A 24609-nucleotide genomic window follows, 5' to 3' on the forward strand; every position below is an offset into this window, starting at 1 on the left:
GTTTTCTATGGAAAGCACCACGTGATCATGATCAGCCGTCATAGAAAATGTCATGTCGGACCGGACGCCTCGGCCCGGGCACTGCCCGGGAACGGCCCGGTCTAGCGTGAGTCATCCTTTAGACTCTGACTGGCTCTGATTATAGTGATAATAAACTCATAATTAAGCGGTATTTGATAAAATAACACTATAAAAGGACTACGTTGATATTACATTAGTTTTAAACATATTTACACCATGGCTTCGCTCGGTTTATTCATGTTGTTAATTTGTGTTAAATACAATGTTGGATATAGTTTTATGGGTAAGTTGTCATTTCAAAACTATGAAATTATTGATATTCAGTACTACCTATTGGAAATACTAATTTAACATTTGCGGCGAAACATAATACAAATATTTAAATGCTCGTAAGTTTTATAATAATAAAAAATTCGAAAAAAATCAAACGCCCCTCCGTTTGATTTTTCCGCCCCTCCTATCATAATGCTGATACGTAATAATGTGTCAACCCACAGCCATTTTGCAATAAAAAGTCAACTCAAAAAAAGTTGAAATTTTAATAAAAAATTAATGTGGGTTGCCGGTTGACACATTTTTGCTAAACAACATCCAGCAATTTATTTAGCTGTGGTTGATATGCATAAATCTGTCTGCCCGATTCGAACTTTAAGATACGTCAATTAATAGATCTAGAAGCGATATGGATTAGATGTGTCAGTGTCAAAAGTGACATTTTTGTTTGAATAAACGTCACATTTGACTCTGACATATCGTTTCTAGATCTATTAATTGACGTATCTTAAAGTTCGAATGTCGAAATCGGGCCGTGTGTCAAAATATTTATTTTCAATAATGTTAATATCCAGAGAGAAAAATGAGGATTACGTTTGTATAAAAAAGCGGACAAGTGCGAGTCGGACTCGCCCACCGAGGGTTCCGTACTTTTCAGTATTTGTTGTTATAGCGGCAACAGAAATACATCAGCTGTGAAAATTTCAACTGTCTAGCTATCACGGTTCGTGAGATACAGCCTGGTGACAGACGGACGGACGGACGGACAGCGGAGTCTTAGTAATAGGGTCCCGTTTTACCCTTTGGGTACGGAACCCTAAAAAGCGGTATCTCGGACCTCTTTCGCCAATTTTACAATATATTTTGACTTTTATTTCAAAAATGTTGAAACTACGTTCACAGATGAATCCGAAACCCTGGTCTGGCCAACGGAGTACCATATAAAAGCGGAGAAGATTAACCTAGATGCCGGCATTGCGGAGACTATGGAGATGTGGTAAACTTAATTTTTTAGGGTTCCGTAGCAAAAATGGCAATAGCTGAAAATCCTTTCAGTAGCTTTTGAGTTTATTGCGAACATACAGACAGAGGCGGTAGGAGACTTTATTTTTTATGTATTGATGTAAGGGCACAGGGAACGTGAGTCAAAAACGAGCACTGCTTTAACCTCGTAAGACCCAACATACAAAGTTTACCAATTTTTAATTTGAACCTTATTCTATAAGTCAATTGGAACGAATTTCGTTTGTTTTAAACAGCAATGAAAGAAATTATTTGGTTCATGAAATGTTCAAATTAGATTGCAACGAATAAGTACATTCTAATGTACATTTAGTCTCAGGAGGTTAGGTTAAGACTGGTTTATTATCTTCTTCAACAACCATCCACATGCTAATGGGTCAAACACATTTTAGAAAAAAGGTCACTTCTGTGGACAATACAATCAAAGTTAACGACTCTGGTAGGTACATAGAGATCCCGTTTTTTTTATTTGAGTCTCAAGACTCTCAAGTACTGAAAAAATGTATCCCGCCTGTAAAGATGCCGCGTAAAAATAAGCTTTAGGTTCCCTTAAATTTGCGATGTCTACAGGAAAGACGCGAACGAGATTGCTAAAAAATGTGTATAACCCTAAAGGAAGACTCACGCTAGACCGGGCCGTGCCCGGGCCATGCCCGGACCGGGGCGACGGACATGTCATTTTCTATGACGGCTGATCGGTGACCACGTGGTGTTTTTCATAGACAACGAAGCTCTGGAAACTCCGGCCCGGTCTAACGTGAGTCAACCTTAATATGGGGCATTATCTATGAAAAGGGACCTTATTGTCGATGGCGCTTACGCCGCACAGCGTCGCGCGGCATTGTATTTATATCGGAGCATCGTTAATAATGGCGTAAGCGCCATCGACAATAAGGTCCCTTTTCATAGATAACGTCATATATATGATAATGTTGCCGTGACGAGGGATCTAACGAGCAAAATTTTGAATTTTCTTCTAATTTCTAACGTCCCCTCTTAATCAGGTCCAGCGCCGCTGTCAACCGCTCCCGTATTGACTTCTACGGCGGACTGGTCAAGAAGTATTACCACTGGGAGACCGATGAGGAACATGGCTACGTCTACAGCGTACGTATACTTATAATAGATCAATCAAATTAGATTTTTTCCAGGAATGAATTCCCAGCAAGCTGGAAATCGTCTTAATACCTTCATTTGGTTCAAAATTTGCGTAATCCGAGTTTGCTCCATTCCAGGAGTTGTGGGAAAAAATTTGTTCTTTTTTAGTTTAATTTTGCTTGTAGTTGAAAAACGGTACGTCCGGCGGAAAATTTGCTCTAATCATGATAAAAATTGATATCTGAGGATCCGAAAGATAGTACCTTAATATGAGTTCGTAGTCAAAGATTGTACAAAATGGCCGCCACTTAGAGATTTCTTTTTTTGTATAATCGTGTTAAAATCCGAATTTTTTTGAACCAGTGTCTGATACACATCAACCTTGCTGGTAGTGACATTGTAATTGATGGTGGGTCCCTTCTACATCGAATGGTTTTATCAATCCAAGGTAAAATGTATCTCCCAAGGCCCCCAAAATTTATCCACACCTCCTGGGATGGAGCAAACTCGGATTATACGTATTTAGGACCTAATGAAGGTATTAAAATGATTTCTAGCTTGCTGGGAATTAATTCCTCAAATCGCTTTTTTTGGATCTAATTTGATTGGCCTATTAGGCAACCTTAGGAATTCTCTAGCACGATATTTGTACAGATGTAGTGCATAATTATTTTCCATCGTATTTTCACGGAAAAGTACGAACGTGTCTTGCTATTTCCGTCAGTGTCGGAACCAAAAGTACTGAGGTTGACTGAAATAGCATGACAAATACGAACGTTTCCGAGAAAATACGATGGAAAACAATTAGGCACTACAGATGTATAATGATTTACTATAACTCTAGAGACGATGGATGGTCTCTAATGTCAGTTCCTTCAGGTATCTCTTGGCTTTTACCGTTATATTTATTACTCGATGTTATCTACATTCCTAAATAAATGAATTTGTTAATGTTAGGCCAAGAAAAGTCTGCAGTGATTTTGATAGTCCCCGCAGTGCAAATGTTATTTTAAACGTCAGACTTCTATGAAAATATGACGTATAAATAACACTTGCACTGCGTGGGCTATCAAAATCGCTGCAGACTTTTCTTGGTATAACTCTACATATTTTTAGAATTTAAATTAAATTTCGAATTTGGGGGTAAATTTTGAAGCAAAGTAATATATGTACTTAAGTTTATATTTTACTTGCTGTTAATATAACTTTTACATTGATAATTATAGGTATTTAAAAATTTTAGTTTTAGTTATTTTATTGTAGTTAGTTTTAGTTTTATATTCCTGTTTATGTCCTTTAGTAATTTATAATATGTCAACTGTCATTTCACTTCAAATATTTTCAGTTTCACATTTGTAATGTAATATTGATATATTATAACAAACTTATTTTGCATACAGCTAATGCCCCAATCTACAGAAGAATACCAGAATAAGATCACGTGTGGCATGCAAGAAATAAGTGACGAGGAAGATATCGAATCAAGTCTGCCTAAAATCGAACACTTTGAACATATAGGCAAGTATTTTATCATTTTTATCAAACTAGAGTCCGTCTAGCTAACTCTGCAATACAATTAATTAATTAATTACTCGCGTCAATTAAGTCCCGTCTTCGGCTTTGGGCTTCAATTCACACTCGTTCGAAAATTCTTTCCCGCCTTTAATACAGAATGTTCTAATCCATTTCACATTCGACATTCGAATATATAGGTTGAAGGTTATTTTTCTCACCGTTTTTAAGCAGCAAAGAACTCTTGTTCGAGCTGCTGCGGTGAAAAAGTTATTTATAACCTTCGTTAACCTTCGACGACCGGTCTGGCCTAGTGGGTTGTGACCCTGCCTGCGAAGACGATGGTCCTGGGTTCGAATCCCGGTAAGGGCATTTATTTGTGTGACGAACACAAATATTTGTTCCTGAGTCATGGTTGTTTTCTATGTATATAAGTATGTATTATTTATATAAGTATGTATATCGTCGCCTAGCACCCATATCCATAGTACAAGCTTTGCTTAGTTTGGGGCTAGGTTGATCTGTGTAAGATGTCCCCCTAATATTTATGTATTTATTTTATTTATTTTTTTAGGCAATGAAGAATTGGAGGGGAAAAAAGTGGCGGTGTGGAAGTATGGAAGGGTATTCCAGGAAAAAAGATGGCAGGAGAGAATTCTGTACACGTACCAGAGTGATGACTACGATATACCTGTCAGGTAAAAGGTCACTTATAACCACTATCATTAAGGGTAGCCAACAATGAACCAGTAGTACACAGTGAACCAATGCTTAATTTTGAATATGTGACGTTGCCAAATGCTGTAAGTTTGTCCCCTTACGCGCTCTCCTCGATGATGATGATGACAAAAATCACACTTCAATCAACCTCAGCACTTTTTGTACCGAGACTGACTGAAATAGCAAGACACGTTTGTACGTTTCCGTGAAAATACGAAGGAAAATAATTATGCACTACATCTGTGCCGAGGTGTCTAGTGATTTTCGATATCGAAATTAACGAAAATGTAAGTATTTTAGTTTTCGACTATCAAATGGGACCCTTAAGCGGGGCCGTCTTAAACTATGCTGGGGCCCTTGTGCACATAAGAATTTGGGGCCCTTTTGTAAAGTAAAGAAAGGGAATTAAACTAACATTTTTCTACTATAATCTTCTATTTTTTATGGGTAATCTAATCAAATATACTGTTCTGTCTGTTATTCGGCCCCCCCTGAGGATGGAGGCCCTGGGGCCCCGTATGCGTATGGTAAAGACGGTACTGCCTTTAAGTTATTCGAACTCTGTGACTGTTTCACAGATTCGTAGCCAAGAACTACTTAATGAAGAACGGCGCGATGACAGCTCACATCATCACCAACTATTACAGCTACGAGCCCACTGTGGAGGAAGAGGATTTGGATGAAGGGGACACAGGCAAGTTCATACAACTACTTACTTCGTTGGCTCAGCGACCCAAAATGAGACTTTGCCTCCGACACAAGACAGCGCCACTTTTCTCGGTCCTAGGTCGCACAGGACTCGCCAATAGGGGATATTACTGCAATGTTCTGCCGCCAGAGTGCAGCACTACCGACTCTAGTAAACTCATAGACTAACTTATACATACTGTGCCTTAAACTATTTTTTCACAAGTTTTCACAGACAATAAATTATGACATTGATGCATCAAGGCGGTTAACAAGGGCCTACCGGTAAACGCGAAAATCGAAATTTAGTTATCTGCCTCTTTATCGCTCGAATATGCAAGAGTGATAGAGAGGTTAGATAACGAAATTTAGATTTTCTTGTTTCGCGGTAGACCCCCAGATTGTGACAGATAGTGGTAGTGGCGCTACCTACGCAGAGTTTCGCGTAATATTCCCTATTGTTGACTCGAAGTTCGCGCAGATCCGCCTCCACCATATCGCACCAGCGATACCTGGGGCGTCCGATAGGACGTCTTCCTGCTGGGCGGCCCAGGTATCAAGTACATACAACGGGTCTATATTTGGTCACATAAAAATTGATTGTCCTAATGTAATGCTAAGCATAAAACTCATTTCGCATAATTGTTATTGTGCTGAAACTATTAAATTTTCTGAAAAACCTATTCTATTCTAGAACACCTATGCAAAATATTTTTGAAAATACTTTCTGTTTCAGCTGGAGCATAATTTTTATGCGAAAAGAGTTTTTTAATGCGTAACATTACATTAGGACAATCAATTATTATGCGACGAGATAGGCACCGTAGGGTCTACATTGGGTCGCATAATAATTGATTGTCTTGAGTACAACGTATGAAAAATAAAGAAACCGATTTTATTCTTTAGATTGTTTATGCCATTAAGTTCTTGTTTTTTTTTATCCAGCAGATACGCCTGCAAGCGATACTACTTATTTACAATTTTTTAAATTTAAACCTCTGATACAATCGCTTTTATGCAACTAGAGTCGCACCAAGAAAAGTCTGCAGCGGATTTGATAGCCCACGCAGTGTAAGTGTTATTTATACGTCATAATTTCATAGAAGTTTGACGTTTAAAATGACACTTGCACTGCGTGGGCTATCAAAATCGCTGCAGACTATTCACGGTCTGACTCTAACCTACATGAGCTTGCCAGAAGCGTGCGAATTTTCCATTCCTTCTTTTTTGTTTGTTTCTGGTAGGCTCCGGCAGTCAGTCAGTGGTTGGTCGGTCGGTTGGTTGGTTGGTTGGTTAGTTGGTTGGTTGTTGGTTGGTTTGGGAGCGTAGGTTCTGAATTCTGATCCTACTGACTGCGCCATGTTAAGGTACGCAGTTTGGAAGTCGTGAACCAAACACGGGCAGCTGAGACTATTTGCGATTGTAAGCCGACAGCAGACGACGTCCCAAAGGGAGAGGTAAGTTCTTACTATCACCACAGAATAAATAATAGTACTAGGTACAGAAAGTGCACGGCTGTGCACGTCAAGACGAGACAAAGGGCAAAAGGCAGTTCATATATTTACTCGGCATGTTTCGTCGTATTTTCGAACCCTTGTAGTTTCGGCCTGGATAATGCTGGAGAGCTGAAATGTTTTGTACCTATACCATGTCGTTAGTAAACTTATCAACACACCTACTGGCCAACGGCTGAGCCATACCGTACTGTTTGACCAAGATGTTGGCTTTATACAGTTAGAGCTTATAAAGTTAGGACTTACAGAGTAAAAGTCTTGGTACCTACCTACGACAGGATCTGATAACTTTTTAGTGTCAAAGCTTTATGCACCTAGTCTTGGCAACACTTTACATGAAATGTTTTTGGTGGGATACAAATACACAAATATCTACAGGACTGGTGTTCCGAAATATCGCAAGTTCAAGTCATGCCGGAAGCTGAACTTTTCCATTTATCCTTTAATTTAAAATGTCTTCTTGATTTCACAGATGACTGCGAATACATGGGGAGGCTGGGTGAAGATTTTAACAACGATATAAAGCACCTTCATCCAGCAAAGGAGACTGATGTGGATATTGCTTTTCATAGGTGGGTTTATTCATTTATTCATTCATTCTTTCATTCATTCATGCATTATTATGCATTATTTCTTTCATTCATTCATTCTTTCATTCATTCATTCATTCATTCATTCATTCATTCATTCATTCATTCATTCATTCATTCTTTCATTCATTCATTCATTCATTCATTCTTTTAAAATTAAATGGCTTCAGTGGGACTATTTCGCCAGTGTCAAGGTATAGGAGCTTTAAGGATGACTCACGCTAGACCGCGGGCCGTGCCCTGACCGAGGCGTCCGACATGTCATTTTCTATGACGGCTGATCCGTGATCACGTGCTTTCCATAGAAAACGTAGCGCCGAAAGCTCCGGCCCGGCCCCGGCCCGGTCTAGCATGAGTCATCCTTTAAATACGACTAAAATTATACGGTTAGTACAAGACAGTGTATGGTGATTTCATTACTTCTTAAGCTATAGCTGGACTTTACAAGTAGCACGTGGACTACCGGCCGTTGACTTTAAAATGGTGGTTAAACGTTTCTAGATTAATTCCCTATTGTTGACTCGAAGTTCGCGCAGATCCGCCTCCACCATGTCGCACCAGCGATACCTGGGGCGTCCGATAGGACGTCTTCCTGCTGGGCGGCCCAGGTATCAAGTACATACAACGGGTCTATATTTGGTCACATAAAAATTGATTGTCCTAATGTAATGCTAAGCATAAAACTCATTTCGCATAATTGTTGTTGTGCTGACTATTAAATTTTCTGAAAAAACCTATTCTATTCTAGAACACCTATGCAAAATATTTTTGAAAATACTTTCTGTTTCAGCTGGAGCATAATTTTTATGCGAAAAGAGTTTTTTAATGCGTAACATTACATTAGGACAATCAATTATTATGCGACGAGATAGGCACCGTAGGGTCTACATTGGGTCGCATAATAATTGATTGTCTTGAGTACAACGTATGAAAAATAAAGAAACCGATTTTATTCTTTAGATTGTTTATGCCATTAAGTTCTTGTTTTTTTTTTATCCAGCAGATACGTCTGCAAGCGATACTACTTATTTAAAAATTTTTAAATTTAAACCTCCGATACAATCGCTTTTATGCAACTAGAGTCGCACCAAGAAAAGTCTGCAGCGGATTTGATAGCCCACGCAGTGTAAGTGTTATTTATACGTCATAATTTCATAGAAGTTTGACGTTTAAAATGACACTTGCACTGCGTGGGCTATCAAAATCGCTGCAGACTATTCACGGTCTGACTCTAACCTACATGAGCTTGCCAGAAGCGTGCGAATTTTCCATTCCTTCTTTTTTGTTTGTTTCTGGTAGGCTCCGGCAGTCAGTCAGTGGTTGGTCGGTCGGTTGGTTGGTTGGTTGGTTAGTTGGTTGGTTGTTGGTTGGTTTGGGAGCGTAGGTTCTGAATTCTGATCCTACTGACTGCGCCATGTTAAGGTACGCAGTTTGGAAGTCGTGAACCAAACACGGGCAGCTGAGACTATTTGCGATTGTAAGCCGACGGCAGATGACGTCCCAAAGGGAGAGGTATGTTCTTACTATCACCACAGAATAAATAATAGTACTAGGTACAGAAAGTGCACGGCTGTGCACGTCAAGACGAGACAAAGGGCAAAAGGCAGTTCATATATTTACTCGGCATGTTTCGTCGTATTTTCGAACCCTTGTAGTTTCGGCTTGGATAATGCTAGAGAGCTGAAATGTTTTGTACCTATACCATGTCGTTAGTAAACTTATCAACACACCTACTGGCCAACGGCTGAGCCATACCGTACTGTTTGACCAAGATGTTGGCTTTATACAGTTAGAGCTTATAAAGTTAGGACTTACAGAGTAAAAGTCTTGGTACCTACCTACGACAGGATCTGATAACTTTTTAGTGTCAAAGCTTTATGCACCTAGTCTTGGCAACACTTTACATGAAATGTTTTTGGTGGGATACAAATACACAAATATCTACAGGACTGGTGTTCCGAAATATCGCAAGTTCAAGTCATGCCGGAAGCTGAACTTTTCCATTTTTCCTTTAATTTAAAATGTCTTCTTGATTTCACAGATGACTGCGAATACATGGGGAGGCTGGGTGAAGATTTTAACAACGATATAAAGCACCTTCATCCAGCAAAGGAGACTGATGTGGATATTGCTTTTCATAGGTGGGTTTATTCATTTATTCATTCATTCTTTCATTCATTCATGCATTATTATGCATTATTTCTTTCATTCATTCATTCTTTCATTCATTCATTCTTTCATTCATTCATTCATTCATTCATTCATTCATTCATTCATTCATTCATTCTTTCATTCATTCATTCATTCATTCTTTTAAAATTAAATGGCTTCAGTGGGACTATTTCGCCAGTGTCAAGGTATAGGAGCTTTAAGGATGACTCACGCTAGACCGCGGGCCGTGCCCTGACCGAGGCGTCCGACATGTCATTTTCTATGACGGCTGATCCGTCATCACGTGCTTTCCATAGAAAACGTAGCGCCGAAAGCTCCGGCCCGGCCCCGGCCCGGTCTAGCATGAGTCATCCTTTAAATACGACTAAAATTATACGGTTAGTACAAGACAGTGTACGGTGATTTCATTACTTCTTAAGCTATAGCTGGACTTTACAAGTAGCACGTGGACTACCGGCCGTTGACTTTAAAATGGTGGTTAAACGTTTCTAGATTAATTCTCCATTCACTGCACACTACCACATTACATAGTTCTAATTTTATGCCCTTTTATGTCAACAAACCAAGGTACAACAACAGAATAAGTATACTACCGTACAGAAAGGACACTTCCTACAAAACCGAAGTTTGACAGCGATTCAGGGTCGAATCATGTACCTTTCTAACTTATGGCACTATCCCTGTCGACTATACAGGATGGAAAAATCGAGTGCCACATGGATGGCAACTACCTTAAATATTGTAAATAGCACATTTTGTGTAAAGGAGACTTTCCTTTGTTTTTAAAAAGAATAAATTCTACATTTTAAGTTGTTACAATTTAAGGATTTATGAAAAATCGCTTGCCTCAGTCGGGACTCGAACCGGATAAATGTAACAAAAAATAACATGCCGTATTTTATGATGCAGATTGAAAGGTTTACTGATAAGGTTCATTTTTCTCTAAATAACAAATACAATCAGAATAACGGAAGGCCATGAAAACTAACAATTACCTTTTAAATTTGATTTTGGATGTGGCACTCGATTTTTCCATCCTGTATAGGGTTATCAGAATTCAAGTCATTATCTTATCTGTGGTCGTGCACGCAAAGGGACGCCAACCCTAATAATTGCTCGGAGCAATGCTGAGCTGAGAGGAGCCGAGTTTGCCCGAAGTCAGGAGTGTCTCCCCACTGGTACAACCTATTGCTGGCACCATCTGTAAAATGCTTCGAACTTTTAACCCCATTATTGAGCCGGAATAGCTTAAGGTTAGCACAGTCAGCAGCAGAAGTTGCTAAGCGGGCCAGTTGTTCAAAATGATCTTGACGCGACTTTATTGTTAAGAGAATAAGGGCGTGTCAAGGTAATTTTGAATACCTCGCCCGCTTAGCAACTTTTGCTGCTGACTGTACCTATGGTTCACAACAGTTTAAATTCGATTGTTTGTTTTCAGTTACAAAAAACATAACGGGAAAAATTACGACAGCGAAACCGAGCATGAAATGAGAAAAGCTATTTTTCATGAAAATTGGGAGTAAGTGACTTTTTCTACTACACTGGATGGCTAAAATAACTGCATTCGTATTGTCAGGGAAGTTTTGGGATTATACTGAGCAACTTTTACTATGGGACCAAACCCGAAATCGCAAAAAAAAAATTTGGCTGTTTCATACATTTTGGCTGGTCCATTTTCTATGGGAGGGTAATTTTTTTTCGTGATTTCGGGGTTGGTCCCATAGTGGCAGGTCCGTCATAGTCCCTGGCAACAGGAATGCAGTATTTTTGTAGCCACCCTGTATATACCTACTTATACTCTGTATCTTTAGGTATTTAAATAAATGTAAACAAACAATTTGTACGCTTTCGGGTAGTTTTTACATTTATTGGTTAGTAACCAAATACAAAACCGCCTGGATCAGTCAATGAACGACCTGACCTACATTATTTGATCGTGTAATGTTTTCATCTATGGCTCCTTAAGTCAGTTGAGGGTAGATTTTGTTTACTTTTATTTAAATACCTAAAGATACAGACTATAGGATTTTTTCCTTAAATTTAGTAAATTTGTATAGGTATATAAAGTAAAATGTAAAAAGTAGGTATTAAAGTTGTTTATTAAATCATCTATTTTAATCGAATATGAGAAATAGGCAGTTGTAAACCGGAATATAATTATTTTAACGGGATTGAACATATATGTTCTACCAATTCATTCTAATGTTATAAATGCGAAAGCGTCTGTCTGTCTGTCTGTTACCTCTTCACGCCTAAATCGCTGAATGAAAAATAATACAAAGACGAAGTAAACTTTATTCTAGTCAATTTTAATTTTGCTGATAGGTAATTATCCTCCACAACCCGGGTCCACAGGGCCAAAAGGCCCAAACGGTCCTGGCGGAGCAGATACTGAAACAAATTAATTATACACAATCATTACACAATAAGAAAGTCTAGCTCATTGTTAGTTAAAATAATAATGAAAAGTGGCTGTGAGCTGTCGGTAGACCTCACGATAAGCTTAGAAAATGTGAGTGAAAAAACAAGCGAAGTTAATATAAGAAGAAGGTTTTTGACGAAACCTGAGGTGGATGACATATCTGTATGATGACGAAGCCTGCGCTGTGGATCTGAAGGTACCTATGCTGTTATTATTATGTTTTTTTGGGTCAATAAATCAACTTTTTGATGTTAATATAAGTAATTGACGTACATATATCTCAGGACTAGCCTTACGAGCAATAAGAATGGGGCCAGTAAAGCGGTCTGACACCGCTACACCGCTATAAATCGATTATTGGTTGATGAGTTCGCATCACGCGCGCGCTTGATCGCAACTAGTTGCGTTAGACTTAGGGAGTGCTCCCGGTACTCGTTTTCTATACAAATACAGTACCGGTTCTCGCCATACAAACTCAGTACCGGGAGCATTTCCTAGTTAGACTGCACGATCGGCTCGAATTAGTGGGTGACACCGCTGAACTAGTACCATTTTTAGTGCCCGTAATAACGTCAATGATATAAGTGTTATTAAATGGTCAGGTCGTTCAGTGACTGATCCAGACGGTTTTGTATTTGGTTGGTTAACCCTTAAACTAATAACGCATAGACAGATAGTCCCCATACGGCTAACCTGTCAAAAGTGAAGCCGAAACACGATCGATGTGTGCGTGCGAGGCTCGTGTTTTACGCTCAGCAACACACACATATATACAAAAACGTGTGGCCAGTATATAGATATTTCCCTCAAAGTGGGGTATTTTAACCACATCCTTAACACTTGGTTATTTGTAATAATTTGTAAGTGTGTAGATTTGCATTTGTAGCAAAAGCTTTTTATGTTCCTTTTAAGGATTTTTTGCATTTCTGTAGTTTTCAATTAAAAAACTGATACATTTTTACTATTTTTTATTTAAAATGTGCATAAAATAATAAATATAATACATAAATTGAAATAAAATAATGAAATATTTAAAAATATATAATTTTTATAGAATTATACAAGGAACTTCAACTAAGCGTATTCATTTTAGAATGTAAACGTCATGTCTCATTTTGAGGAAAAAATATTCACTACACTGGCAACATTTATAAGAAATGGCGGCTGACGAAACTTTGTATTTTTCATAGTCTAATAAAACATGGTCTTCCATTCCCAGAGTGACACGGGGCTACGTCACAACAACATGGCCGCTATATATAGCGCTATCGCATATTATCATATAGCGCTGTCGCATGATGACGTAGGCGCGTGTCAGTTAGGTGACCTAGAAAAGACGGGAATGGAGTACCAGGCGGAGTATATTATTATACCATGGTATTTTTGTATTTACGATTACGTTTAAATATCACATTAAACTCGATACGTTTGTTTTTATGATATGATGCGTTGTGACACCCATTCGTGCAGTGAATGGTGAAATCAATCATTTTTTCTGTGTTTTTGATTTTTAAACGGGAGGTGTACACAAACCGATTTGACCTTGAGAACTGCCAGGGCCGTTCGAATACGGTGACACGAGTGCGACGTGACGTCGCACTTGAAATGGCTTCACTTGGTATGTACGAACACTCTATCTATGCCTTATAAATCTATGGGTTAACCAATAAATGTTATAACTACCCGAAAATTAAATTCGTAAAAATTAGTAAGTATTTAATTAAATTAATTATTAAATTAATTGGTGAGGTTGACGAAATATAAAGTGAGCCAATCTCTCGAACAAGTTTGAACAAGATCGGCTCACTTTACATTTCGTTAACTTTACCAAAGTTTGGCATTGGAAATCGTACCTGGTATGGGAACAGCAGCTGTGAGGGCAGTCTGAAAACAAAAACAACAAACTGAAATAAATGTCGTAGGGTAATTCGCCAGTAACTGGCCACCTGTTAGTAACTGGCCACCCTAAACTAAAAAATAATTCTATTCACCTATAAACAGAATTTATTATAGTATATGGTGGCTAGTTATTGAAGGCTGGCCAGTTTTTGAAACCTTATACTAAAATGAATTCTGTTTATAGGTGAATATAATTCATTTTTACTTAGGGTGGCCAGTTATTGGCCGGTGACCAGTTACCTGGCTAATTACCCTATACGAAAGAAATAGTGGCTAAGGCCACCAGTGCCCAAGGCTGCAGTCAAAGCGACCTCAGATGCCTAATAGTTCGGCCAGCTGGGTCATGGCATAAAATTTCTTAATGGGCTGTCAATACCCAATGTCCGTGAAACTGATGTAGGTAACTTAAGCAGTTTTGTAAGAACAACTAGGTATTTGAAACTTGGTACTAAAAAATGTTAATATTCATTATAATCATTATATTTTAAAGACCGTGGAAGGACTCGAGATATAATTGAACGAAATCGGCTCGATAGAAAATAATTGCAAAGATTGGTCTTAAAATTACCATTAAACGGTTCTATGTCTTTATTTTTTTGACTTATGGGTCTGCAATTTCTATTACAATTTCAAAACATTTTAAAATAGTAGTAAATATAGTAACTTAGAACTTTAAATAAGCGTAGGAAAATACTTACTATTAAAAGGAAGACGGCAACCAGAATTAAAAATCTCATTTTATCGAACTTGTAAGTAATTATCGAAATTAATATCTACTATGTCTTGTAATATTTGGTATTGTTGCCATTCTGGTCTGTCTTTTATATTTTATACGGCGTAGCTTGTGACGTACTTAAAGCACTGGAGGGACGGGTATTTAAAATTAGCAAATTGCTAACCATTATGACTCATTATCTTATAGTTGACTGACCGATATGTATATTATAGTACTTTTTGCCCGCGACTTCGTCTGCGTGGGATGATAATGATTGATAAAAATACATTATGTTCTTGTGAAAATATCTTATGTTCTTTCTCGGGCCTGAAGAAGCTCTATACCTAATTTCATTTAAATCGTTTCAGCGGTTGAAGTGAAGAGATAACAGACAAACAGTAACTCTGTTTATTTTCACATTTATAATATTTGCAGGGATGGGAAGTTCGAAAATAAAAGTTACAGAAAAGCTTCGTCGACGGAATTGAACTTTATAAAGATATCGAAACGCATTGAGGTATCTCAGACAATGTATTTGGAAAAATAATTCGATGTACCATTTCTGTCAGTAGCACTAAGTGGCAAATTAAAAAAAAAATGTATACGGGAAGGGTGGTCTTCCTCACTTACATTTTTAACAAAGTGGATTTGCCAGAGTATAATTATCATGTACCTAATCAAAAGAAATGTCTTTCGATTATTTTTATTATCATTCGTTAGATCGTAATTAAACTTTCGTGAGACATATTTTAAACTGTTTAAACGACAACGCCAATAGCGCCATGTCGCCAATAGCGACTAAAAATTCAAGTGAATGAAACCGTTGTCGTTTAAAACGAATGGTAATTCTTTAATTTCCTTCAGTACGATATGTCAATATTTATTGTCGCGTACACTGCAACATGGCCGATATTGGCCGGTATTTTGTGTTCTACGAGATCTATTATACAATTCCAAGAATAAAGCCAAGTCAAACGTTTAGCATTTTGCTAATTTAAATTACCCGTGGTTCCATCACTGTTAAATGCACTTGAGTAAATTCATTCTTGTTTTGACGGTTTATCCTAATTGACCTAGACAATTTCGTGGAAAGCAACGATTAATCAGAGTGACTAATAGTATGTAAACATAAGCAAGGAATGGAAAGATTCTGAAGCTTCTGGTACAGTCGCATCAAATATATCGGAGCGGCCAAGGTGCTCAAAAATACCTGAACATGTAGGGGAAACTCTTGTACCTTGGACCTAGTTTTACCTCGGATTGATGGCAATATTTCCACATTGCCTCGGTTATTGAAATATTTCGTTTAAAAATTATTTGAAACGCTATTATTAAGTATACAAAACAGGCTATCAACGTTTGAGAGCGGCCGGTAACTCGGGAATTTTTTTTAATATAAATTGTGTTATGAAAAGTAAGTATTTCGAACTTCTTCTCTAATTTTCTACAATTGAGTCGCTTAACTTCGAACTCGGGTAAATCCATCTGTCAGATTACGCGATATTGGTATTAAGAAAAGGTAATAGGGTAGATATTTGCTGAGAGGGTCGAATGGATTTACCCGAGTTTGAAGTTAAGCGACACAATTAGCAATAAAAACTTACATTGTTACTCATTTAAGTAAACAAAAAACTGCATATATTTAGACCCACCTGTTGAAACATCATTAACTCATACTATCAGCTGTACTAATTATATGAATGGCGTAAATAAAAAAAATAAAAGAGTTTCCATTTTGTCCATAGAGAAATATATCACTCAGACACTCACTACACCTTATAAAACAAAGTCCCCCGCCGCGCCTGTCTGTTTGTTTGTATGTTCTCGATAAACTTAAAAACTACTCAATGGGTTTTCATGCGATTTTCACCTATCAATAGAGTGATTCTTGAGGAAGGTTTAGGTGTATAATTTGTTAACTCATACGAAGCCGGGGCGGGTCGCCAGTATAATATATATACTTCATGACAACATTAATGACTCAGGAACAAATATCGGTGCTCATCACACAAATAAATACCCTTACCGGTATTCGAATCCAGGACCATCGGCTTCATGGCAGGGCCACTACCGACTAGGCCAGACCCATCGTCGAAATCTTAATTCGTATGACTTTTCAGAATGATAGAGCACCACAACCGTCAGAACCTCGGGTATAAGTTATCCCTGAACCAATTCGTCGATCGCACCTTGGACGAGATGGAGATTCTCACAGGCCTCCTCCCCAACCCCCCAGAGCTGGAGGCCACACATCCCTTCCACTCTGATGAAGAAGTCAGGAGGCTTGCTGAGGAGTTACCGGAAAACTTCGATTTGAGGATGGAGGGAGTTATTTCGCCAGTGAAAAGTAAGTTTGCAAAACGAATTAATGCTTACAGGCTTCTTAACTAGCCCCTCAGAACTGGCCACACATACCTTCCACTCTGATGAAGAAGTCAGGAGGCTTGCTGAGGAGTTACCGGAGAATTTCGATTTGAGAATGGACGAGGTTATTTCGCCAGTGAAAAGTAAGTTTGCAAAACGAATTAATGTTTACGGGCAATACCTAACACTCTAGAATTGGAAGCCACACATCGCTTCCGCTCTGATGAAGAAGCCAGGAGACTTGCTGAGGAGTTACCGGAAAACTTTGATTTGAGAATGGGGGGAGTTATTTCGCCAGTTAAAAGTAAGTTTGCAAAACTAATTAATGTTAAGGCAATACCTAATCCTCTAGAAATGGAGGCCACACATCTCTTCCACTCTGATGAAGAAGTCAGGAGGCTTGCTGAAGATTTACCGGAGAGCTTCGATTTGAGAATGGAGGGAGTTATTTCACCAGTTAAAAGTGATCATGTTTTATTTATTTTTTAGGTATTAGTTTTAGTTTTGTAGGTAATTTTAATTTTAGGTTACCTTTTATTGTAAGTTTGATTTCAATTATTATTTATGTTTATGGTTTTAAATAAAATAATAAAGTTAGTTTGCAATATTATAGCAGCCGTTCGTCGTCTGTGCAATTAAATAGTGGAGTACTTAAGAGAAGAATTAACTAACATTTTTTTATGCAGATCAGGCGCATTGCGGCTCCTGCTGGGCGTTTGCGTCGACGGCGGCTGTAGAGGGCGCTGTAGCGCGCAGCAATGGCGGACGGATCGTCGACCTCAGTGAGCAGTCTCTGGTTGACTGTGCCTGGGGGTGAGACCGTATTGACATATTTCTAGTACCTGGAGATTCTTGTGTTCATCGAGTAGAGGGCTGTAGCCCGCAGCAATGGCGGTCGGATCGTCGATCTCAGTGAAGAGTCGTTGGTCGACTGTGCCTGTATGGGGGTGAGACCATGTTGACACATTTCTAGCACTTGGAGAGTCTTGTGTTCGTCGAGTAGAGGGCTGTAGCACGCAGCAATGGCGGTCGGATCGTCGATCTTAGTGAGCAATCATTGGTCGACTGTGCCTGGGGGTGACACCGTGTTGACATAATTCTAGTACTTGGAGATTCTTGTGTTCGTCGAGTAGAGGGCTGTAGCTCGCAGCAATGGCGGTCGGATCGTCGATCTTAGTGAGCAGTCTCTGGTTGACTGTGCCTGGGGTTGAGACCATGTTGACACATTTCCAGCACTTGGAGAGTCTTGTGTTCGTCGAGTAGAGGGCTGTAGCCCGCAGCAATGGCGGTCGGATCGTCGATCTCAGTGAACAGTCGTTGGTCGACTGTGCTTGGGGGTATATAAGTTTCGCATGGGAAATGGTATAGTTTGACAAGATTCTATGCGTGCGCACCCGAGCTGCATACATCGCCATTGTTAGTAGCTCGGTACTACTTACAGGGCTAGCGTGTCTTATTTGAAATGTTTGTAAGTTTTGGTCAGTTGTATAAAAGTCTGTGGCAACCCTACTGGTTCTTGTGCAGTGTCGGCATTTACGCAAATATCAAAGGCGTCGGTCCACTGTTACTTTTTAGGGTTCCGTACCCATAGGGTAAAACGGGACCCTATTATCAATCAATCAATCAATCAATCAATCAATATTTTATTTGTCATAATACGGTTTACATGGGATCTTAATTTAATTTAAAGTAGTACATGCGTATTCAACCTGCATGCAGGTGTACAAATATTGCAACGTTTTATACAATAATAGGTCAATACATTAGTAATATTAATGTGTTTACATATTATCGCATCCATTTAGTCCCTATTTATATTATTCTATATTATTTACATATTTACATTCAATTCTAGACATTACATTAGAGACAAACAGAAAAGAATTTTACAAATTTACTTCAATTAGGAATAGTCAAATAATAAATTAATAGTTGCAATAAAATAATTTAAAATACAATCATAAAAATAAGATAAAAATTACATTATAAATTACAAATTATAATTTATTTTCCTCTAGGTCGTCAATATTTGCCCATACAATTATTACATATTATCTAAATATTCCTTTGTACTATAGAAGCATTTTTCCTGTAGCCACTCAACCAATTTGATTTTAAAACAGTGACTGTTCTGTAGTTTAATATCGTCAGGTAATCTATTGTACAGAACTAAACACATGTTAAAACTATTTTTTTTATAGATTGTAGTGTGACAAGGAGGCTGATGTAATAGATATCTGTATTGAGTCCTTGTGTGCCTTGTGCTAGTTTCAGTGCGTCGAATGAAACTATCAGGGTTTTCTTGGACATATAGACACGCATCTTTTATATACATACATGGGAGCGGGAGCAGATTAAATTTTTTGAATAAGGGTTTGCAGCTTTCAAGATACCATGCGTTATCTAAGGCTCGGATACACCTTTTCTGTAGCTTAAAAACTCTTTCTATCTCTATGGAGTTTCCCCAAAGTAATAATCCGTAGCTTAAAACAGAAGACACGTAGCCATGGTACGCTGTAAGAGCTGCTTCGACTGATACTGTTTGTCTCAGTTTCTTGAGGGCAAAGACAAATCTCTCCAATTTTTTGCAAACATGGTCTACGTGCATTTTCCAGTTTAAATTTTTATCAATGATAAAACCTAGAAATGTTACAGTGTCAACTAACTCTACATACGTATTGTCATATTTAATTTGAATAGGCGGTGGATTTGCGTTATAGGAACTAAATTGCATAGCTTTCGTCTTAGCTATATTAATATTTAAATTATTTTTATTTAACCAATCGATTGCGTTCGATAATGTATTATTTACGCTATTTTGAAACTCGGGTATGTTTTTGTTATCATCTTTTATTATGAGGGTTGAGTCGTCCGCGAAAAGAATGCAGTCTTGTCCTATCCAATCCGGCAAGTCATTTATGGCAATAAGGAAAAGCAATGGACCGAGAATGCTGCCTTGAGGTACTCCGGTTCTGTTTACCAAAAGACTCGACCTAATTTTTTCTTTATACAAAGTGTTTTTATCTTTTCTGATGATTTTTTCAACTTCTATACACTGTCTTCTGTGACTTAAGTAACTTTTAAACCAGTCATGTGCTTTGCCTCTAATTCCATACAATTCTAATTTATTTAAGAGTGTTCCGTGGTCGACAAAATCAAAGGCCTTGCTCATATCTAGGAAGATTGCTATTATTGGAGTTTTCTGATTTAAGCTCTCGGTGACTGTTTTTATTAAGTCGAAGCAGGCTAGGGTCGTGGATTTGCCCTTGCGAAAACCAAACTGTTTAGGCGTATATATATCGTGTTTATCCAAGAAGTCATTGAGTCTGTGATGCATTGCTCTCTCGAATACCTTTGATAAGACAGGAATAATAGATATAGGTCTATAATTATTCGGGTCTGATCTGCACCCTTTTTTAAATATAGGCTTTACTAAAGACACTTTCAGTGCATCAGGGAAGACTCCATCTGTGAAGGATAAGTTTACCGCGTGTGAGAGAGGATAACAAATAATAGAAGCACACATTTTTAGCACTTGGGTTGTTATTTCGTCCAGACCAGATGCTTTGGTGTTTTTTAGCGACATAAGTATTCTATAAATTTCAAGTTCATTGGTAGGTTTTAGGAAGATAGAGTTAGGATTGGATGATGATCTACTAAGTGTGTTTTGAGTATTTTTAGATTTGTTACTATTAGTCATGTTTATAAGATATTTGTTAAGGAAGTTGCATATGTCTTACTAAGATAATCCGTCTATCCATCTGTCCGTCTGTTCGTCCGTCCGTCCGTCTGTCGGTCACCAGGCTGTAACTTACGAACTGTGATAGCTAGGCAGTTGAAATTTTCACAATAAAATAAATATTTAAGTGGGGCTCCCATACAACAAACGTGATTTTTATGCCGTTATTTGCGTAATGGTACGGAACCCTTCGTGCGCGAGTCCGACTCGCACTTGGCCTGTTTTGTATATTGATGTGATGTTGCTTAGACTGGGCTGCATGGGCTGCGACGGCGGCTGGATGGAAAGCGCCTTCCAATACATCGTCAAACATGGCCTCCCTGTGGAGGAGGAATACGGCTCTTATCTTGAACAGGTGGGTTCCTCTACTAAACTATATTTATGTAGGTATAGTTGTTCGATTTATAGCTGGCCCCGACCGGCTAATCCTTTGTCTATTGTAAAGTAAAACCGCGTCACAGCAACTACCCCCACCTAGCAATGCACGCACGAGAACTTTGCAAAGTTGCGAAACTTTACACATGAGAATTTCTCGGTAACTTCTGAGAATGTTCTCGAGAACGAGAACTTATTTATTTATCGTAGTTTATACCATGAATATTCACGAAAGTTTAGGTGTAGTATCCTTACCCCCAATTCCGACTTTTGTCCTAGCGCGCTGAAATTTAGATACTTATGAAAAAATTTTTTTTGGAAAAATGCTACAATTGCGGGAAAACTGGCCACTTTTATTTTGTATGGCAACTTTTAAACGGTGCGTGATAGGTGGGGGGTGCTCAACCAAATGTCATAGAGGGCCCCGAGACAAAACAAACTGCATTAAAAAAATCAAAATGGCCGACTTTTTATTTTATTTTTTCAAGTTGGTCCGAACGCGCTGAGATTTGGCATGGCGGGAGATAGAAGCCTCTAGATTCCTATGACAAAAAATTTTTTTTGGAAAATATCCAAGATGGCGGAACAATAAATATCCATGTTGCAGAATGTTCTGAGAACATTCTCGAGAACGTTTCCGCTTTTTGGGAATGTTCTGCAATTTGTACATTGCTACCCCCACCACTTTCGCGCTTGTCATCTCATATATTTGTGTTCAGGGCATTACACCGAATGCATCGATACCATATTCACCCATATTTGAGACGACATGAACGAAAACTAACTTAAAGCCTGTGCGGCCGGCCGTCTATGACGTCTATATAGATTATTTAGTGAACTTGTTTTTACTACTTATACCTACAGGACGGTTTATGCCACAAGGATAACATGACAACCACATACACCATCAAAGGCTACTCGAAGCCGACCCCCCACAACGCCCAGGCGCTGAAGGTGGCCCTCTACAAGTATGGACCAGTGGCTGTGTCCATCAACTTCAACAAGAAGATGCGATATTATGACAGCGGTGTCTTCTATGACCCTGACTGGTATGTTACACTTCATGCAGTTTATACTCGTACATACAGAAACATGTACATCATGACACCCTGATCAGGAAGCTACGCCACTATGGATTTAGAGGTCTGGAACTTAAGTACAGTAACTCAGAAGGTAAAAATGGGTGTCCCGCAAGGTTCAATTTTGTGCCCTTTTCTATTTCTCGTATATATTAACGATTTGCCTCACCTAGTACTCAACAAACATGACCTTGTACTGTTTGCTGATTGTCATCAGATTCTTTGACGACCGGTCTGGCCTAGTGGGTAGTGACCCTGCCTGTGAAGCCGATGTTCCTGGGTTCAAATCCCGGCATTTATTTGTGTGGTGAGCACAGATATTTGTTCCTGAGTCATGGATGTTTCCTATGTATTTAAGTATTTGTATATTACATATAACTTTGTCTGAGTACCCACAACACAAGCCTACTTGAGCTTACCGTGGGACTTAGTCAATTTGTGTAAGAATGTCCCTATAATATTTAATATTTATTTCCAGTAACAAAGGACACACGAACCACGGCGTCGTGGTAGTCGGCTACGGAGTTCGCGACGGCACCGACTACTGGATTATAAAGAACTCCCACGGCGCCACTTGGGGACAGGCGGGGTATATTCTCATCTCGGCTAAGGACAATAACTGCTTCGTTCTATCTAGACCGGTTTACCCTATAGTGTAACCCTACTCCCTCTACCTATCCTACCCTACCCTATTGACCGATGGCACCGACTACTGGATTATAAAGAACTGACACAGCGCCACTTGGGGACAGGCGGGATATATTCTCATCTCGGCGAAGGACAATAACTGCTTCGTTCTATCTAGACCGGTTTACCCTATAGTGTAACCCTACTCCCTCTACCTACCCTACCCTACCCTATTGACCGATGGCACCGACTACTGGATTATAAAGAACTCCCACGGCGCCACTTGGGGACAGGCGGGATGTATTCTCATCTTGGCGAAGGACAATAACTGCTTCGTTCTATCTAGACCCGTTTACCCTATTGTGTAATCCCACCCTATCCCCTCTGCCTTACTTATTCTACCCTATCGACCGATGATATTGACTACTAGATCATAAAGAACTCCCATGGCGCCACTTGGGGACAGGCGGGGTACATATGTACTCATCTCGGCAAAGGATAATAACTGATTCGTTTTATCTAGACCAGTTTACCCTATTGTGTAACCCTACCCTACCCTCCCTCCCTACCTTACCCTACCTAGACTAGACCTTTTATCTAGACCGGTTTACCCTATAGGGTAACCCTACCTTACCCCCTGTACCTTACCTACCCTACCCTATCGACCGACGGCACCGAATACTGGATCATAAAGAACTGACACAGCGCCACTTGGGGACAGGCGAGATATATTCTCATCTCGGCGAAGGACAATAACTGCTTCGTTCTATCTAGACCGGTTTACCCTATTGTGTAACCCTACCCCTTGGTGTTCTAATTAATATTCAATAAGCCTAACAAGGCCCGGGCCGAGGCGTCCGACATGTAATTTTCTATGACGGCTGATCGGTGATCATGTGGTGTTTTCCATAGAAAACGAAGCTCCCGAAGCTCCGGCCCGGCCTCGGCCCGGTCTAGCGTGTGTCATCCTTATAGCTAGTAATAAAATGATAGTTAAGTATATTTGAAGCGTATATAATTTTATTGTAAAGAGGTTTTCGGTTAAGATTGATGATTCCGAAACATTACGGGAAATAAAATATGTTTAATATTTTAAAATTTATTTAATTAATAGTAAATCATGAAAATTATGTATGTTGACATTATTTAGGTAATAAATACATTCCACGTGTAGTTTTTTTTATTTTTTTTTATTAGATTGTGCCTTCAATATGGCTAATTAACACGTGTATAGTGGCAACCAAGTTTACTCAGTAACAGTAGAATAAAAAAACTAATACCTAAAAAATAAATAAAACATAACATGGGTATATATGTATATATTAGGCTAGATCACCCAGGTCCGATCCCTGTGGAAGGGTTCCCATAAGGCTGGCTGCGTTCCCCCTTTGGATGGCTATGCCAACCCGTTGGGCGAGGAAAAGTATCATACCATGGTATAATAATATACTCCGCCTGGTACTCCATTCCCGTCTTTTCTAGGTCACCTAACTGACACAAGCCTACGTCATCATGCGACAGCGCTATATGATAATATGCGATAGCGCTATATATAGCGGCCATGTTATTGTGACGTAGGCCAGTGTCACCCTGGGAATAGAAGACCATGTTTTATTAGACGCCGATCGCTTACGCTCCGTAGCGATCGAAACGCAACTGTCACTGTTGCACTAATATGGAAGAGTGATAAAGATACACAAAGCGTTTCGTTGTAGAAGCGATAGCGATTGACAGCTTGGCTAGGCCGGCAGTACCTATTACCTATCAGTATAGTGCAAT

General features: G+C 39.0%; 1 protein-coding gene across 1 annotated transcript; it reads left to right on the forward strand.

The window, feature by feature from the left end:
- The first annotated feature begins 224 nt into the window (after positions 1-224).
- Positions 225-22883, forward strand: LOC134800667 (cathepsin K-like). The gene is made up of 13 exons (XM_063773149.1): positions 225-304; positions 1198-1291; positions 2322-2424; positions 3816-3937; positions 4458-4625; positions 5226-5341; positions 9480-9579; positions 11049-11129; positions 16767-16993; positions 17697-17823; positions 20999-21104; positions 21989-22173; positions 22682-22883. The coding sequence occupies exons 1-13, from the start codon at positions 238-240 to the stop codon at positions 22860-22862; spliced, it is 1677 nt and encodes a 558-aa protein (XP_063629219.1). The 5' UTR covers positions 225-237; the 3' UTR covers positions 22863-22883.
- The last annotated feature ends 1726 nt before the right edge of the window (positions 22884-24609 follow it).

The sequence above is a fragment of the Cydia splendana genome, chromosome 20 (assembly GCF_910591565.1).
Source record: "Cydia splendana chromosome 20, ilCydSple1.2, whole genome shotgun sequence".
NCBI classification, from domain to species: Eukaryota; Metazoa; Arthropoda; class Insecta; order Lepidoptera; family Tortricidae; genus Cydia; species Cydia splendana.